This window comes from Schistocerca gregaria, chromosome 10, assembly GCF_023897955.1.
Source record: "Schistocerca gregaria isolate iqSchGreg1 chromosome 10, iqSchGreg1.2, whole genome shotgun sequence".
Lineage (NCBI taxonomy): Eukaryota > Metazoa > Arthropoda > Insecta > Orthoptera > Acrididae > Schistocerca > Schistocerca gregaria.
The window spans coordinates 215,757,939-215,777,758 of NC_064929.1; the positions used below are offsets into that span (position 1 = coordinate 215,757,939).

Genomic DNA, 19,820 nt, shown 5'->3' on the forward strand with positions numbered 1-19,820 from the left:
GGCATCAAGGGATCACCAATTTAGTATTGTAGGGCAGCGTGGAGGGTAAAAATCGTAGGGGGAGACCAAGAGCTGAATACACTAAGCCGATTCATAAGGATGTAAGTTGCAGTAGGTACTGGGAGATGAAGAAGCTTGCACAGGATAGAGTAGCATGGAGAGCTGCATCAAACCAGTCTCTGTACTGAAGACAACAACAACAGGCCTAGATGCGCTGAAACAGTGTGTATTGGGAAGGGTATCTCCCTACATCAACATAACGAATGAGTCATTTCCATTGGGGAACTTTCCATTATATCTTAAACAGTGAAGAGTTATGCCTCTGTTTCAGGAAAAGTAACACAGTATGGAGAAAACTACAGGCCTGTTTCTCTGCTGTCATCATTTTTAAAACTAATAATCCATTTACCATATCCACAAAATTGATTTCTCAGCAGAACAGAGCCTCAAGTTCAGTTCTACATGAGAAACAGGCCTCTGCGCTCAGGAGTGCATCTCTTGCCGATAACTGAATGTCGGCAACCGGCTGCCTATCTCTATAACTCTTCAATCGAGTTGAGTGGTCTGTCATTGAGCATTGCACCAGACACCAGAGTCTCTGAACTGAGTACATGGAAGTTATCCCAGCATCACATTCTCAGATCTGTTAATCCTCCCGGCCTCCTTCTCTGCTAGGCCCTGTCCGACACCCACCTCCGCCTCTGCCTCGGGAATCTGATTCCCCTCACCACCTCCTCTCTACAGCCTCTGTCCAGATCCACCCGTCCACGTCGCTGTGTGCCGTATGCAGTCCCATTGCCTTTAGCCTGAGTGGGCACACTGGTTCCGAGTCTCTTCTCCGTGTATCTGCTGCCTCTCTCGCAGCTATCAGCCACTTTTTGCCAAATTTTCACCCCATTTTGCACCTCCCCTCTCCCTGTGTCCACACCCATTCCATCTTGTATGATTCCTCTCCACACTCGAGTTGCAGAACTGGCAGAATGTAGTTGGCCAAGCCCAGACAGTGACTCTGTGAACATACAAAGGTGGTTTGATAATTCTGATAAATTTCCGTGAAACAACGGAACATGTTTATTGTGTATCATTGTTGGTAAGCTTTACTATCCCAAGGCTCATATAAAGAATTTCAACAATGTACGGCTTACAGTTCATTGATGACAGCTATCTGAATTCATCAATGTGTCAACAGCAATTGAAAATGGAGAAAATCCAATTACATGCTGTTATTACAGTCTTTCTGGTGAAGGGTTGGAGTGCCACACAAATCAAAACAGAATTACATGTATTTCATATGGACTCAAACCGTCATTGGAGACCATTTAATTTTGGATTAAAAAATTTTAACACGATTGGACAAGCACTGTAGACGAAGCTCATTCTGGCCATTCAGTCGGGGTCACCACAAAGGCTTCAAAACCGATGATACGGTAATCCGAGACCGCTGAATAAGAATTTGTGAGATCGCTGAGACTGTAGGCATCTCTACTGAGCTAATGCATGAAATCCAGCAGGGACAATGAGCTATATAAAAGCTGTGAATGATGTGGGTGCCACAGTTGCTTACAGTTGACCAAAAGCACATGCAGCACAACATTTGAACACAATGTCTTTTGATGTTTAATATAATCTGCAATACTTTTTGCACTGATTTGTGACTGTTGATGAAACCTGGATCCGCCATTATATACTTGAGACAAAATAATGGACAAAAGCTGATGAAAGTGCACTGAAGAAGGCTAAGACCATTTTGTCAGCTGATGAGGAGATGGTCACTGTTTTTTAAGGAATAGTCTTCATAGAATACTAGAAAAAGGGGAGACCCATAACTGGACGCTATAATGCTTCATTGTTGGATCATTTGAAACTGGTGTTGGCTAAAAAAAGACGAGGAGAGGCACACAAAAAAGTGCTGGTTCACCAGAATAATGCACCACCCCTCACATCAGTAATAACAATAGCGAAAGTGCTGAGCTTTGAAGTGGTTCAGAATCCACCCTATTCACCAGACTTAGCCCCAAGTGACTTTTGCCATTCCATAACTTGAAGCTTCGGCTTCTTTGGGAAGAAATTTTCATCAAATGGGGAAGTGATAGTTCAACAGAACCTACATTTACAGCTGCATGAAAAAGCTGGAGGATTGCTGGACCAAATGTATATCCTTCAAAGAAGACTATGTTGAGAAGCAAGGTGAGTTGTTTATGAAACAAACATTTTTTATTTTTACCAGTATTATCAGACCACCGTTGTACATAAAAATCATCAGCTGATGTAGTTGATTGCTCTCTCTCATGAGAGAGATCAATGATCGGATGCCACTGTGGTGTTCACGAAGTTTCTTTTTTTCTCCCAACTTTATTGGTGTTTGGTCATTGCCTTACAGCCATCCCTCTGTACACCAATTTGGTTGACAACTTTCCGTGTTGATAATCTGTCTTGCCATAAAGTGACAAAGCATGCACTGCCTGAGTGTATCGACTGATGGAACAGAACTCACTAACTGCATTGTCTCATTCACTATTGCAAGCCCATTGCTTCTTATCTTACTGTTCTGAGATTGCAGGTTTACTTTAACCTCTGTCACACAGGTTGCAGTATGTAGTGACTTTCTGTGGTTGAAGCAAGATCGGGTTAGAGATTACCAACCAAACATAAACTGTGCAAGTCACAAGTTAGCTGCACTTTCTCTCTCTCTCTCTATCTCTCTCTCTCTTTCTTTTGAACAGTTTATATTGTTAATGTCCTAGATGAAACTAACATGTGTTTATTTTTGAGCAATGTGATCATTGGCAGTGCCACACCACTCAATAAATGTCTCACCCGTGTAAACTTTCAGAGTTGTTCCCAGCCAGAGCCTGCCTTGGAATGAAGTGTACGACTTTGTGTTCGACCGCCTGCGTGCTGTGAGGCAGGATTTGGTAATACAAGGCACACCATCTGTGGAATCAGTGGAGATACTGGAGCCGATTGCGAGATTTCTGGCATACTCCGGATATAGGTACGTAGCACACAGCAGAGCGTGCCTTCATTGTTCATCCTCTTTACAGTTTTCTCTACGGATATTGGCTCGAGAAGATTATAGCATTGTCAAAAAAAGCTGTTTTTTTTTCTTTTCGAGGATAGCCTATATGGAAAAGGGAACTTGGCTTCCCAGTGTGGGCAATCCCACATGTTGCAGAGGTTGTTTTGACTGCACTGCAGAAATTTTGCTGGAAAGGCCTTACGCACCATCTGTACTGCCTTGTTCACTCCAACAAATATTTTTCTGTGAAGCCATGGATTGTATTGTCTCACATTGGCGTAAATGTGTTAACAGATATGGAAATTATTTTTTAAATAATAAAAAGTTTACTTTAAACAACCAAAAATCTGGAATTTAACAATATTATGAGAAGAAAAGTTGCTACTCACCAAATAGTGAAGATGCTGAGTCACAGATAGGCACAACAAAAAAGACTCTCACAATTATAGCTTTTTGCCATTAAGGCCTTCGTCAACAATAGACAAACATACGCACATGCAAACACACTCACGCAAAGGTAGAGTGAGTTGAGTTTGTGTGAGGAGTCATTTGTTGTGCCTATCAGCTACTCAGCATCTCCACTATATGGTTAGTAGCAACTTTCCTTCTCATAATACTGAAACAGTTAATTTACTTTTTCCATCTGTCCCGCTTTTATTTGACTGCCCCTTATATATTCACTAAAGAGGAGAATAGTGATTCCCACAGTTTCAACATTGGGAAAAGAAAGGCCGTTATTACTTATTACCAAAGCCGTTATTGCCTCAGAAAGGAGTACAGTACAATTTTTTCTATTCCATAGACAACCATTTATTAAAAAGCGATAGTATGTACAGCAGTTTAAAGAAAGCAGCTTTATATCTATTATTAGGAAGTAGAGTGATGCCAAAGACTAATATGTTTATTCTTGTAAAATTTTTGCTCCACTGTGAGATTTACAAAAACGGTAATGCACCAGCTCCTAAATATATTGTGGATATGTAGCCTCGTTTCACACCTTTTCTTTAAAAATTGTGAAAGTTCTGTATGGAACACGCAGCTAACTAACTGCAACTGGTTGCAAATATTTTTGTATTTATGCTGACACACGTCCTAGAAATGCACCAGATGAGGAAGGGATCCAGTATTGGTATCATAGTACCTGTAAAAGGATAAAAAAAACTTCTCCTATCCTTTTTAATTAGGCCAATTCAAGGCTTCCTGGAGGAATATAACGTTAGTATCCCTGCTGAAACTCAGGAAGGATGACACATTGCCAAGTAGTCACCGTAGTAGAAGTTGTGTTCGACTGTCACCTGATCCAGCACTTAGAATTGCAGGAACTGCGTAGTCACTTTTTTGGCAGGTTTGGAAGTACTGTTCAACCCTTGATAATCTCACACTGTGAGAAGTGGGAATACAATGATAGTCCTTCCTATATGGATGGCACCTTGTAGGTATCGTCTTCAAGCTGTGACCGACGTTATTCAGAGGCGTAATGTCCTCTGAAGGCTCCACAAATGGAACATCTGAGGCTCTCTCTGGGTACTTGTATGTCCTTAATTTCTGGACGCTCTTTTAGACATTTGTTAGGTGATGCTTCTTTGGACTGATTTGAGCAGGAGAATGGTATCCCTCAGAAATCTTTTTAAGTGTGACTGTTAGATACAGCAGTTGACGACATACCATCCATACTTAATTCTTCCATTCATTGTTCAATGCTCATTGACAACTTTACGATATCTTGACCCTTACCCGATCACATGACAACTACTAGTCAGTCACAACTGACGATACTGACTATAAGGTGGTCAGAGGAGTGCACTGGTACACAGGTTTTAAATTTTTCTTAAGCAGTGTTTCTGTGTAAATTTTGATCATTCCTGTCTTGCTTCTGAAATGAAAATGAAAAACTCCAATTTTTAAGGTGAATGATGTTTTTGGGTTTTGAAATTTGTGAGAGGGTGACAGAATTATCACATGTGAGGGATATGAAGGCCAAACACCTATTGGCATTGAATACATTAAAATGCCTCAGACATAGGTCATGGAGAGTAGACTGAATGTTATATGAGATTTTTGTGTGATCTGGCCTCGACTACGAATGCACAGTTCACGGTGCAGCTATGCCGTCACACCTAAAACTCATCTGTTTCGTTCACTGTGTGGGTATTTGGCTGGCAACAGGAACTTATAAAATGGGACATATTCCCACCAGCTGCTTTGACGAGGGTGGTGAGCCCCACTCACAATTTGGCAACAGACGCTTATCGTGTGTACACTCTCAATGCCTCGGACACCGAGATTTCCCTACTGTCACCCCCCCCCCCCCCCCCCCCACACACACACACACAATGGAGAGAAATTTATAAATGGGCTGCAAGCGTTGAGGCCATTTGGAATTTGAGGGAACCACAGCCTAATAATAATTAATGTGGACCACACGACTGTGCTTCATCAAAGGTGCAGTTGTTCATCTGCCTGGTTAATAAACGGACCCGTAATTATTTTTGATTGATCAGCGTGAAAGTAATAGTTCGCCTGACTTTGTTTTCAAATCCATGTTTTTGAGAATTTCATCTAAATACCACATCATTGTTGTACTTTACACTGATGAGCATAAGCAGGGGTTCCATGGCTGCACTTTATTTCCTGAATGTGCCCTAAAGGTTTCTCTAGCTAACTAGATCACAGTCTGCATTTTTTAATTATATGTGATTTTGATGGCTGTAGGGTTGGTAGGTCAAATTATGCTAGCAAATTCTTCATCTGCAGTGACAATCTAAGGATCTCTCAGGCTATCCAACACCTATAACCCGGCAAAAAAGGCATGTTGAAATGATCCACCTACAGAGGAAAGGAGAGGATGAGTCACTGTGATAGTTACCTAGGCATTTTGGAAACCAGGGTAATGTGATCAGCAGCAGAAGTATTCACAACAAACTGCTAGAGTTTGACGTTGTCCTAAAAACAGTGTAGTTAATAATTACTAGGTACACGACTCAATATTGAAGGTAAATACCCGATATTGAGAGTAAGCCGAAATTTATGATTGGATTGTTCTATCAGCCACAACATTCATTGCCCAATGTAAGTGGAAACATAAGAGAAACCCTAAGTTTACTGGTAGGTATGTACCTCATTGGAGGAGTCTTTAATTACCTGAGAGTCAACTGCAATAATTACAGTTTTATTAGTGGTGAGCATGACAAGACCTCATGTGAAACATTGCTGAATGACTTCTCTGAAAATTACATAGAGTACCTCTACATCTAAATCTGCATCTACACTCTGCAAACCACCATGAGGTGCATGTCCGAGGGTACATCCCATTGTACCAGTTATTAGGGTCTCTTCCTGTTCCATTCACATATGGGGCATGGCAAGAATGATTGATTGAATGGCTCTTTGCTTGTAGTAATCGTTCTACTCTTATCCTCATAATCCTTGTGTAAGCATTGTGTAGGGGATTGCACCGTATCCCTGGAGTAATCATTTAAAGCTGGTTCTTGAAACTCCATTAAGAGACTTTCTCGGAATATTTTACATCTATCCTCAAGAGTCTTCAAGTTCAGTTCCTTCAGTATCTCTGTGACACACTGCCACAGATTAAACAAACCTGTGACCATTTATTCTGCCTTTCTCTGTAGTGCAGCTTGTAGATCACACGACTGGTTTCACATGTAGCCCTGCCTTTGATGGGATAGGTGTTAGTGACTGGACCGGAGTATGTGGTGGTGGGAGAATGTATGGGACAAGTCTTGCATCTAGGTCTATTATAAGGGTATGAGCCGTGAGGTAAGGGATTGGGAGCAGGGGTTGTGTAAGGATGGACGAGTATACTGTGTAGGTTCGTTGGTTGGTGGAACACCACTGTGGGAGGGGTGGGAATGATAGTGGGCAGGGCAGTTCTCACTTCAGGGCACAGCAAGAGGCAATTGAAGCCCTGGCAGAGAATGGAATTCAGTTATTAAAAATAGACATTTTCGCCATAGTAATTTCATTGATAAATCAATCTGTGCAGCAGAAATTCTTCAAATGTGTATTCCATTTATGGTTCATAGTTTGGACATCGCCAAAGAGTTCTCAATGATGGATTAATTATTAGCAGTTGTGGAAGGATTCAAAATACAGACAAAAGCACTCATTCCTAATTTTAACCACAATTATGCAACTAATAATGATCAAACTTTTTGTGGGAAGGACAGGCTGATCAGAGACTTTACGATGAAATCTTTGTAGATGGCAGACGAGAGTGCACATGTACCATAAAAATTACCCCACACAAATCTGTTCTGCTTTGCAACCCTGTGATGTGTACGAAAAAGTCCAAAAGGCTACCGAATTGCTGAAGCCTAATAGAGAAATTGCTCTGAGCAGTGAATCCGTGAAACTTCTTTGTTTAAGTCTGCATAAATTTAGTGCACCTACATTCACAGGAGTCATCAAATACATGTAGTTCCCATCAAAGCTGAAGAAAGAACAGTCATTTTGAATTCAAACAAACTGTGTTTTCCAGCACTGCTTCTGAAAAATCTATGTACGTGCAAGACCGTAGTTTTCATTAAATGTGTGTGATGCTCTACGAATTTGTGTTTCGGTTGCTTCTGCCACCATCTGGAATACTGTTGTTGCAAAGCAAGAGGTGCAAATGACACGGAGTAAGACAATCCTGTAATATGTGCTGCATAATAAATGGAATACATGTGTGAAGAATATTTTCTGTAAGTAAAAAATGACTAATTTCGAATAATTTTGCAGAACATATACTATTCAATGATATTCTGTATGATGAAATTTTTAAAAAAATGTACAAGGGCAGGGTCTGAACTCGTACTGTCAGCTTGGTAACTGTGGACCTTAGCCACTGCACTACAATCTGGGTTGAAACTTGTTTAACGTGGTGGATATAGGAGGTATCTATAAAACTTCAGCATCAATTTTCTCAGGAACTACGGGCCGTTGCGTGAAAAGCAGCTACACAGGTACTCATGAGTTAGTTAGTTAGTTAGTTATATTACTTGTTCCATGGATCATGAACACGATTCTTTCGTAATGAAGTGGAACGTGTCAAAGTACACAAGATTCATTTATCCCAAATAATCATTGTTAGTCTTATATATGGTACAATTGTTAATGCTTACAGTATTTCTTTGGCCTATGTCTAAAAATTCATCTATGGAGTAGAAGGAGTTGTCATTCAGGAATTCCCTTAACTTACTTTTGAATGCCGATTTGTTGTATGTCAGACTTTTGATATTGTTTGGCAATTGACCAAAAATCTTTGTGGCAGTATAATTCACCCCCTTTTGTGCCAATGTCAAATTCAATGAACGGTAGTGAAGGTCACCCTGTCTCCCAGTATTGTAGCTGTGGACTGTGCTATTAATTCTGAAGTGATCTGGGTTACTAACAACAAATTTCATTAGGCTGTATATATATTGTGAAGCTACTGGCAATATCTCTAATTCTTTAAATAATTGTCTACAAGATGATCTTGGATGAGCCCCAGACATTATTCTGATAACACGTTTTTGTGCAATAAATACATTCTTTCTTAGTGATGAATTGCCCCAAAAGATGATTCCGTAAGAAAGCAACGAATGAAAATATGCATGGTAAGCTAACTTACTGATGTGCTTGTCTCCAAAATTTGCAATGACACTAATAGCATAGGTAGCTGAGCTCAATCGTTTCAGTAGATTGTCAATGTGTGTCTTCCAGTTTAAATTCTGATCAATACAGACACCCAGAAATTTTGAACAATCTGCTTTAGCTAAAGATTTTCCCCCACACTCTATATTTATTTCCGGTGTTATGCCTTTCCCTGTACTGAACTGTATGTACAGTGTTTTTTCAAAGTTCAATGAAAGTCCATTTGCGGAAAACCACCTAATAACTCTTTGAAAAACATTATTTGCATTTTCCTCAGCTGATTCTTGCTTTTTAGGCTTGATTACAATACTTGTGTCATCTGCAAAGAGGACCAAGTTTGCATCTTCATGAATATAATTAGGCAAGTCATTAACATATATTAAAAACAATAAAGGCCCCAAGGCAGAACCCTGTGGTACCCCATTCTTGATACATCCCCAGTCTGAATAATCTGATGCCCTTTGTGTACTATGTGGGTTTACTGTTTCAACCTTCTGCATTCTACCAGTTAAATATGAAGTGAACCATCTGTGTACTGAACCATTCATTCCATAGTACTTCAGCTTATCTAAGAGGATTTCATGATCCACACAATCAAAAGCCTTAGAGAGATCACAGAAAATCCCAATTGGTGATGTTCTACTATCCAGAGCATTTAAAATTTGATCAGTGAAAGCGTGTATAGCACTATCTGTTGAAACACCTTTCTGAAAACCGAACTGACATTTTGTTAAAACATTATTCCCACTAATGTGTAAAGTTACTCTTGAGCACATTACTTTTTCAAACACTTTTGAGAAGGATGTCAGAAGTGAAATAGGACGATAATTGTTGACATCTGTCTTGTCACCTTTTTTTATACAAGGGTTTAACTATGGCATATTTCAATCTGTCAGGAAATATTCCCTGATTCAATGAGCTATTACATATGTGGCTAAGAACTCGACTTATCAGGTGTGGACAAGATTTTAGTATTCTATTGGAGATACCATCAGTTCCATGTGAGTTTTTATCCTTAAGTGAATTTATTATTTTCTTAATTTCAGACGGTGAGGTGGGTAGGATTTCAATTTCATTTGTTTGCACCGGGAATGCCTCTTTCATATAGAGTTCTGCCCTATCTGGTGAGCAGCTGGTGCCTATATTTTCCACTACATTTATAAAATGATTATTAAAAATATTTTCAACCTGTGATTTTTCATTTATAAGCTTTTCATTGTGCTTAACAGTAATACTGTTGTCCTGTGACCTTGGTTGCCCTGTTTCCCTTTTAACTACACTCCTGGAAATGGAAAAAAGAACACATTGACACCGGTGTGTCAGACCCACCATACTTGCTCCGGACACTGTGAGAGGGCTGTACAAGCAATGATCACACGCACGGCACAGCGGACACACCAGGAATCGCGGTGTTGGCCGTCGAATGGCGCTAGCTGCGCAGCATTTGTGCACTGCCGCCGTCAGTGTCAGCCAGTTTGCCGTGGCATACGGAGCTCCATCGCAGTCTTTAACACTGGTAGCATGCCGCGACAGCGTGGACGTGAACCGTATGTGCAGTTGACAGACTTTGAGCGAGGGCGTATAGTGGGCATGCGGGAGGCCGGGTGGACGTACCGCCGAATTGCTCAACACGTGGGGCGTGAGGTCTCCACAGTACATCGATGTTGTCGCCAGTGGTCGGCGGAAGGTGCACGTGCCCGTCGACCTGGGACAGGACCGCAGTGCCGTAGGGGACCGCACCGCCACTTCCCAGCAAATTAGGGACACTGTTGCTCCTGGGGTATCGGCGTGGACCATTCGCAACCATCTCTATGAAGCTGGGCTACGGTCCCGCACACCGTTAGGCCGTCTTCTGCTCACGCCCCAACATCGTGCAGCCCGCCTCCAGTGGTGTCGCGACAGGCGTGAATGGAGGGACGAATGGAGACGTGTCATCTTCAGCGATGAGAGTCGCTTCTGCCTTGGTGCCAATGATGGTCGTATGCGTGTTTGGTGCCGTGCAGGTGAGAGCCACAATCAGGACTGCATACGACCGAGGCACACAGGGCCAACACCTGGCATCATGGTGTGGGGAGCGATCTGCTACACTGGCCGTACACCTCTGGTGATCATCGAGGGGACACTGAATAGTGCACGGTACATCCAAACCGTCATCGAACCCATCGTTCTACCATTCCTAGACCGGCAAGGGAACTTGCTGTTCCAACAGGACAATGCACGTCCGCATGTATCCCGTGCCACCCAACGTGCTCTAGAAGGTGTAAGTCAACTACCCTGGCCAGCAAGATCTCCGGATCTGTCCCCCATTGAGCATGTTTGGGACTGTATGAAGCGTCGTATGACGCGGTCTGCACGTCCAGCACGAACGCTGATCCAACTGAGGCGCCAGGTGGAAATGGCATGGCAAGCCGTTCCACAGGACTACATCCAGCATCTCTACGATCGTCTCCATGGGAGAACAGCAGCCTGCATTGCTGCGAAAGGTGGATATACACTGTACTAGTGCTGACATTGTGCATGCTCTGTTGCCTGTGTCTATGTGCCTGTGGTTCTGTCAGTGTGATCATGTGATATATCTGACCCCAGGAATGTGTCAATAAAGTTTCCCCTTCCTGGGACAATGAATTCACGGTGTTCTTATTTCAATTTCCAGGAGTGTATATTCCATAATGTTTTAACTTTGTCATCAGAGGTGCTAATCTCGGACTTGATACACATACTTCTGGATTTTTTTTATAACTTTCCTTAATATATTACAATATTTCTTATAATGGTTGAGCTTTTCTTCATCTCGACTTATTCTAGTGTCTTGGTATAGTTCCCATTTCCGGCTACAAGAAATTTTAATCCCTTTAGTCAGCCATGGTTTTTTATCAAGTTTATTTGAATTATGATTCACTAATTTCTTAGGGAAACTGTTTTCAAATATACCCACAAGTTTATTATGGAATAAGTTAAATTTAACATTTGCATCAGGTTCCCGATAAACATCCTCCCAGTCTACCCTTTTCAAGCTTTCCTTAAATTGTTGAATTGTTATATGGTTAATTGGGCGTATTATTTATTTATTTATTTATTTATTTTCACATTACTGTATGGAGCAAAGTCATGAATTGAAAGTAGCATTGTGCATCGTGATCAGAAAGCCCGTTCTTAATAGGATAGGTGCTTACTTCTTTTAATTTATCTTGGTCTATGAAAATGTTATCTATCAGGGTGCTACTGTCTTGTACAATACGAGTAGGAAAATCAATGACTGATGTCAGATTGTAAGAGCAAAGTAATAGTTCAAGGTCGTTCTTCTTGCTTGAGTGTTTAAGAAAATCTACGTTAAAATCTCCACAAATGATAATGTGTTTTCCCTTTTCTGACAGATAACGCAGCAAGAGATCTAGGTTTTTAAGAAACATGTGAAAATTTCCAAGTGGGGACCTATACACAATCACAATTATGAATTTACCACTGTCCAATTTAAGCTCACAAGCGCATACTTCAATGTGCTGTTCGACACAGAATTTTGCGGTTTCTGTGTTTTTAAAACTATGTTCCCCCTTAACATAAATGGCAGCTCCTCCTTTTTCCATATTGTCTCTACAAAAATAAGTTGCTAGTTTATACCCATTAATATTTACATTTTCCATTTGTATAGTTATATGATGCTCTGACAGGCACAGTACATCAACTTCTGTTGTATTTTTAATATTCTCAAAACAAATTATTAGTTCGTCTATTTTGTTCCTTAATCCACTGATATTTTGGTGAAATATATTAACACAACTGTTTCCTCTACCTTTATTCGAACCATTTATTTTTTTACCTTTAAGAGCTGCCTGTCTGGACATCTTGTTCAACCTAAAAAAGGTGCCCCTATGCCCTTTCGGGTCACAGGGGTTTTGCCTTGAGTGCTAGTGGCCCCCTTTAGACGACCTACAATTAAATTAGCTACTCTATCCTTCCCTAGACTATTTAGGTGCAGGCCATGTCGAGTGTATCCCCATCTCCCAATGCTACCTACAGGCACTGTATAAATGTGTGTTTTTGCACCGTCCAGCAGCTGCTCGCTCAACTCTCTGTTAACTCGCCACACAGAAGGGTTAACCGAGGGCTGAGGTAACGTTGCAATACCTCAACAAAACCCAAATTCGTACATCCTGTTGCAGCTCCTATTTTATCCAGGTCACTCTTAATATCATAATTCCTATCCTTAGCCAGGCTGTTTCCTGCCCCACCTATTACTATCACCTCATCATTCTTGTCAAAGTCCCTACAGAGTGGTCCTATGTCTTCTATCACCTGGCTAAGCCTAGCACTTGGCTTAAACAAACTCGTGACCTGGTAATCTGCTCCTAATTTCTCCTGCACTAGTTGGCCTACACCCCTCCCATGACTGCTACCTAGCAGCAAGACTTTTCTTTTCCTATTACTAGATTTTCCCGACCTAATGCTGTTACCAATTTTAGTAGTCTACTGCACCCTACTTTCAACTACTCCTGTTTTTGGCTCCTCCCTTCCTACTTCAGGTAACAAGGAGAATTTATTCATAACTGGAACTTCGACAACATCTACATGGCTGGTCCCTTTTCGCGATTTCCTTGTTACCAATTCCCATTTCCCGCAGTCTTTTTCCCCCTTCAACTTAGCTAATTCAGTTTTTACCAAATCTAGTTCAGCCTGAAGGGCACTCATCTTTTCCTCCTGTTGTACGAATCTTTTTTCTATACTACAGAACCTACAGTTCCATGGGAGAGCCAAAAGCATAATCTCGTCAAATTTCCCGCTACATGAGCCCCAATGAAAAACACCCCCACATACCACACCTGATTCTATCTTCCTACGGCAGCTTCCACACTTAGTACTCATGGCAATGTACAGTAATAAAATTTAAACAATGATCTCTTAGTACAACAAACTATATTCTTAAATCAGTAAGATAATGAACCTACAATGGATGTAATCTAACGAGCTACGTGAATTTAAACAATCGTTACCTGAAAGTAAACAAACGCCAAATGGAAAGTCTATGAACAAATAAGTTTGAATAATCTACAATCCGACAATAAAAAGTCTTTAATTATTGACCAAAGAAGTATTTAAGATTATAGGCGCAAAGTTAAGTAATAATAAGAGGTTTACACACGCACGAAATTTATGCCTACAAATGTAAAGAAACACTGACGAAAACCGCCCGTTTAGTAAAACCTTCTTTACGAGTAAAATACGCTAATATTCGCGAAACCTTCAATACACAGTCTAACACAGACGTTAATTTAACTATCTAAACTATAATTTACACTAAGTTTAATATTATTCTATTACTGAACACTTAACTTTTGCCAGAGCTCCGACAGCGCGCGCACCTCAACAACATATCGAAGACTCATCAACATATGTGATTAACAGGTCTGATTGTCCCCTTGTGTGTGTTAAAATATTTTGTGCTTTTGTGTGTATGAGTGAATGAAAGTGGAGCACATTGGACCAGATTTCTGTTTCACACTTAACCTTTTAACATGTAATTATGAACGTTTTAGCCTCACTCATCTCAAAGAACAAGGATCATCCAATAAATAATGCTCCAGGTTTTTTTACCGCCTTTAATACATATAGGAAAACATCCTTTAAGTGCTTCAATCTTGATGTTACTTGTACACTTGTGTGAAGTTTCAAGCAGTTCCACCAGTTGGAAAGCTATAGTGAACTGTCAGAATGTTGTCCAGATGAGACATTCTTTAACTGGCAAAGTCCTTTAATTGAATTTCTGCTTGTGGAAAAATAAACTGTGATGAATATGTGTAAATGTTTGTGTACAGTGTGTGGTAATTATGCATTTGACAGGGCTAGTGTTGCGCAATGGGTAAATATGGATAAAGCATCAGAAAGTGCAGAAACTGAGTTTCGCAATTGGCTGCATTTGAGATGTCCTGTTATGACCACTGCTTCCAACACAGTGAATGATGTGGATGCCATTATATGTGCGGACTTAATGTTTCTTTATGTGGGACACACTTTGAAGGTGATGAGGGCACAATTGATCTAGTGACAACATGGCTATGATCATGTGACGAGAACATTTACCAATATGGAACATGATTCAGTAAAATTATTTGGAGTATATGACTGCATTATAAGCATATAAAATTTTCCAGCATTTTGGCCACAATTTCAAATGGCCTTCCTCAGGGTGGTTTGCTTACTACTGAATGAGAAAAACTTTAGTTCTATATACCTGTGGAAGAAGCTGTTTTTGTGATCCGATAGGATATGTAGAACATGGAGGAAGGGTATTAGATGTCTGTTATTGGTGTTTGCTTCATTTCTTGTCATTACTGGAAAGGATATGCCACATTCATATTAGTTTCAACACCAACAACAGAATATTGTGCGAACTGGATATGAAAGATTAGTAGAAGGATGACAGGTTAACTTTTTGACAAGCCACGAGGTCTAACAATAGTATCGCCAACCGTCAGATGAGGAAGTTCGAGAAGCTGTAGCAGAAAATGACAGATGAACGTGGACTGACCTCGGACATGTGACAGACAGTGGTTCACCTCTCTAGCCACACCGTATGTGATGCAGTTACGCAAATGCTGACTAAGGGGATGAATTTTGCTGTAGCCTGAAAAGGGGTTATGAAAAGAAGGTATCATCAAATCTGTTGAGGTTTCAATATGTCACCTACCACAATTAGAGATGGGTAAGAAAGGGTACAAGTCCTGGCTCACACAAAGCAACCCAAACAAAACATCAGCAAGAAGGAATGATATTCTATTGCAAACCTGAAGAACAGTGCTAAGTAGTATTATAGCCAGACAAGGTAAATGGCGCCATAGTGTTGGACATATCAGATTATATCAAATGACTGGAGGATCTCCGTAGTGAAACCATTTATAAGTAATGTAAAGGGAATCTGACAGCCAAGATAATCAAATTGATACAAGCACTGCTAAAGCAAACCAGAATGAACTTCACACAACTGGAAGACTCATACCACAAGTTTCTCCAGCACTGAGGACGTATGGGATGCCAAAGTTCCACAAAGGTCTTTACCTACAAGAGCCACAGTTAACAGCATAAACTCCCCAAACTATAAACTAGCAAAAGAAGTCACTCTGAAGCTTCAACATCTAGTGAGCCAATAGATTCATACTTAAAGGACCACACTCATTTTGGACACTTTTAAAAGAAAAATGCATCTCGGTTATAGATCTGCTGGTTAGTTACAATGTGAAGTCTTTATTTATGAATGTACCAGTCGGCCACTGTGAACATCTCAGAGGAATGCATTGCTACCAATGTCAGTGAACTAGAGCGCCACTGTTTAATGACCACCTACCTCAACAGACAATGTACCTGCATGTTTCCCCCTCTCACCTATTGCAGCAGACATGTTCATGGAGGCATTTGAGGGAACAGCTCTCCAGTCAGTGCCGTTATGCCCAAAATTCTGGTTCTGGTGTATTGATGATACCTCTGTTTTCCGGCCTCAAGGAGAAGAAGATTAAGAGAATTTCCACCAACACCTGACTGAACAGTACAGTAAAATCCAATTTACTATGGAGATTGAAAAGAATAGGGTGCTGGCTTTCCTCGATGTGGAAATTTACCAAAATCCAGTTAGTAAACGTGACCACAGAGTATACTGAAAAATCCACCAGCATAGACAGGTATCTAGGTGCTTCTTGCCACTATCTCTCTGCTCAGAAGAAATCTGCCCTGCTCACTTTAACTGAGAGGACCCACAAGATCGGCGATGACGAACATCTGGAGGAGGAACTAAAAAACCTGGGGTCCACCTTTTGATCAATGGTTATGGTGTGAAAATAATAGGCAAAGCTTAGGTGGCAAAGGAAGGCAGTAGGGAAGTGCAGAAGGAAACACAGAGTACCGTCGTATTAGTGTGCCTGTGAGGGGTCACCGAACATGCGGGAAAATTCTCAATAGAGCAAGTTTTGAGCCAATTTTTCGAATCAGGGACGTAATAAAAGATGTTCTCGGTTCAATGAAAGCTGCAGTAGATGACTACATACAGGTGGAGTTCACAAAATCGGCCGCGAGTGTGAACTAGTGTACGTAGGTGAGGCTCGGTGACCGATTAGGACACAGATATGGGGACACAAAAACTATAGCTGCCCGAGAGAACACACCGAGTCGGCAGTGTCAAAACACCAGGACAAGTGTGAAATACGCACAGGATTTTGAGAAGCACACGTACTAGTGAAACGGCCGTTACTCTGATGACGAAGATTAGAGAGGTGATAGAAGTAAGCGAATGACGGGGCAACACGAGTAGAGAAGATTGGTACATACTTTCAGGATCTCAGCTGGCAGCAGTACCAGTGCTACGGGGGGTATCAGCTCTTGCAAGAGACCTGAACAGTCTGGCAGGAGACCAAAGTGACTGTAGGCACACAGGGTACTGGCACACCTTAGCTAGCACTATGCAGCAAGTAAACAGCACTACATCACAACTGCCACTCATTTCTCATATGCCTATTTTCACCAATGGCGAGAAATAAATCAAATGCCACTAAAGGATTTCTGTTTCCACCAATAACAAGAAACAAAAGAAAAACCAATAAAGGATGTCTTAACGCCCTTCCTCCTCATCCTTAAAACCTATCAGATCACGAAAACAGCTCCTTCCCTAGTCTATAAGAACTAATTTTTTTTTCATTCAACAGCAAGCAAAACACCTCGAGAAAGGTCATTTGCAATAGTGGCCAAACTGCCGGAGAATTTTACATACTGACAATGAAGTCACATACCCTGAAAAAGTTTGTTGACAGTGACCACATACTCGCAGAAGCCTACACTTGCAAGGAATACATACTCTTGTGTGTCCTACAGACTGTGTAGGAAAAAAGTAATGTGGAAGAAACGTCGATTGACATTGTCACCAAATTCTACCTCTTAAGAGAAAAATACATTCTAAGAGAAAAGTTGTGGGGCACTATCGATTGAACGACCCCCGTTGCCCTGTACGTACAACTTACCTTAGTTTCAAGTGGCACATATTCCAGGTTGTGCGAAGAGCCAGCATCGCGCTTTGACGCAGTGATCCACAGGCAGCACTTGCTGGAGTGCTTGCAGCGGCTGCTGGTTCTCTATGACCGGCTGGAGCGGGAGAGCGGTGGGAGTGCGACTGGCTGCGACGGTCGGGCAGACACCGAGGCACTCTACCTTGTGCTGGCGCCGGGAAGTGCAGATGCGCTGCAGCGGGCTCTGCAGCTGCCTGTGGCGTACAGGTGCGTCTGAATCAGAAATGGATACTTATCTTACAGTTTCTTGAAGTTTGTGATATCTTCAAATATCTAAGGCTGTCAGTAATAGAGCTGCTTATCTCAGTTAATAAAATTTACTAAATACAGTGGAACCTCACTTAACGAGCACCTCACATAGTGTACAATTCGCATAATGAGCAAAACAAATTGTAAAAAATGATTCACATAATGAGCGAAGTTTCGCGTAATTAGTGACAACAGTTTAGTGTGATGCCACACACGTTCAACAGTTTGAACACCTTTCATTGTCAGCAGCCGCATACGAACTGTGTCTTTAGTACGTACTGCAATCTGGATTTAGCATTCTTTCTGCTACCGTCTTAGTGCAGCTTGTGATCACACATTTCTCTACACTTGTGTTCACACTGTGCATTTTTTGTGCAAATTTTTGAAACGATCCTAGAAATGTTTCCAAAGATAAAGCTGCAAGAACATTACCGTAAGACAAAGAAAATGACCTTAGAAATGAAATGGAAAATCGTTGAAAAATGCGAATGCGGTGCGAACACGGCGTGAGCATTGTTGATTTAGCATGCACATATAATCGGTCTACATCAAGTACTTGCACTGATCTCAAGAAGAAGGACAAGATTAAGGAGATAGGTGCTTCAAAGGGAGTGACAAAAGTATCTAAACAATGGTTTCATTTTTTGGATGATATCAACAGGTTGCTCCTTATCTGGGTAAATGAAAAGCAGTTGCAGGGTAACACTATTAAAGAGAACATCATTTGTGACGAGGCGAGAATGTTTTTCGCCGACCTCATTAAGAAGACGCCAGGATCATCAGTGATTGAAGGAGTGTTTAAGGGAAGCCGTTGGTGGTTCGAGAAGTTTAAGAGAAGAACTTACATCCACAGTGTTATGAGGCATGGCGAAGCAGCCAGCTCTGACACAGAGGCAGCAGAGAACTTCATCGGCAGCCTCGAGATGCTCGTAGATTCTGAGGGTTTACGCAACAGGTTTTTAATTGTGATGAGACTGATCTATTTTGGAGAAAGATGCCGAATTGTACCTTTATAACACTGCACCGTCACAAGAAAATGAAAGATTGTCTCACACTGCTATTTTGTGCCAATGCAAGCAGTGATTTGTAAATTAAACTGCTACTTGTTTACCTTTCAGAAACTCCACGAGCCTTCGAGACATATAAAGTCCAGAAGATGTAAATGTGATGTGGAGGTCCAACAACAAGGCTTGGGAGACACATTATGTTTTTTGTCATTGGATCAATGAAATGTTGATTGCTATGCACAATGCTCCTACCTATCCTCCAGAGCTACAAGACCACTTCCTTGAAGAATTTCAGGTCATCAGTATCCTATTTTTGCCTCCCATCACCACTCCATTACTCCAGCCTATTGACCAGCAGATTATTTGTAACTTTAAGAAGCTCTGCACTAAAACGCTCTCCAAGCATTGCTTTGAGTTGGCTGAAGCTACCAATTCCTCTCTCATGGAATTTTGAGAATATCACTTCAATATATCGAGATGATTGTGAAGGCACGGGAAAGGATTACCGAGATAACTCTCAGTTCTGCTTGCAAAAAGCTTTTGCCAAAGTGTGTCGTCGAATGTGACTCGGAGGCATTTGAGTCAGTACTTGTGGAGCCTGAAGTCAATGAGATTGTGGCTTTGGCCAAGAGCATGGTACTAGAAATGTTTACCAATGATGTCAGTGATCTTGCAGAAGATCAAAACCAAGAAATTACTACCAAAGAGTTTATGGAGTTGCAGTGTGTTTCACATCGGGAAGTTGTGGAGAGAGGTCTTCAGAGGAATAAGCAGTAACAGCAAAACTGCAATCTTCTGGCACAATAAGAGAGATTCTGAAAGCATGCAAATCGGTTGCATCATACATTGAAAATCGTCATCCCAAAAGCA

The 19,820-nt window shown here is 41.2% G+C and overlaps 1 protein-coding gene across 2 annotated transcripts in view; it reads left to right on the forward strand.

Moving 5' to 3' along the window:
• The window catches only part of LOC126293332 (SAC3 domain-containing protein 1), a 57,616-nt gene that overhangs the window by 12,910 nt on the left and 24,886 nt on the right, over positions 1-19,820 (forward strand). For both annotated transcript variants that reach the window (XM_049986520.1, XM_049986521.1), the window contains exons 3-4: positions 2,834-2,995; positions 17,677-17,901. In XM_049986520.1, the coding sequence (XP_049842477.1) occupies positions 2,834-2,995; positions 17,677-17,901 (387 nt within the window). The remainder of the gene's footprint in view (positions 1-2,833; positions 2,996-17,676; positions 17,902-19,820) is intronic.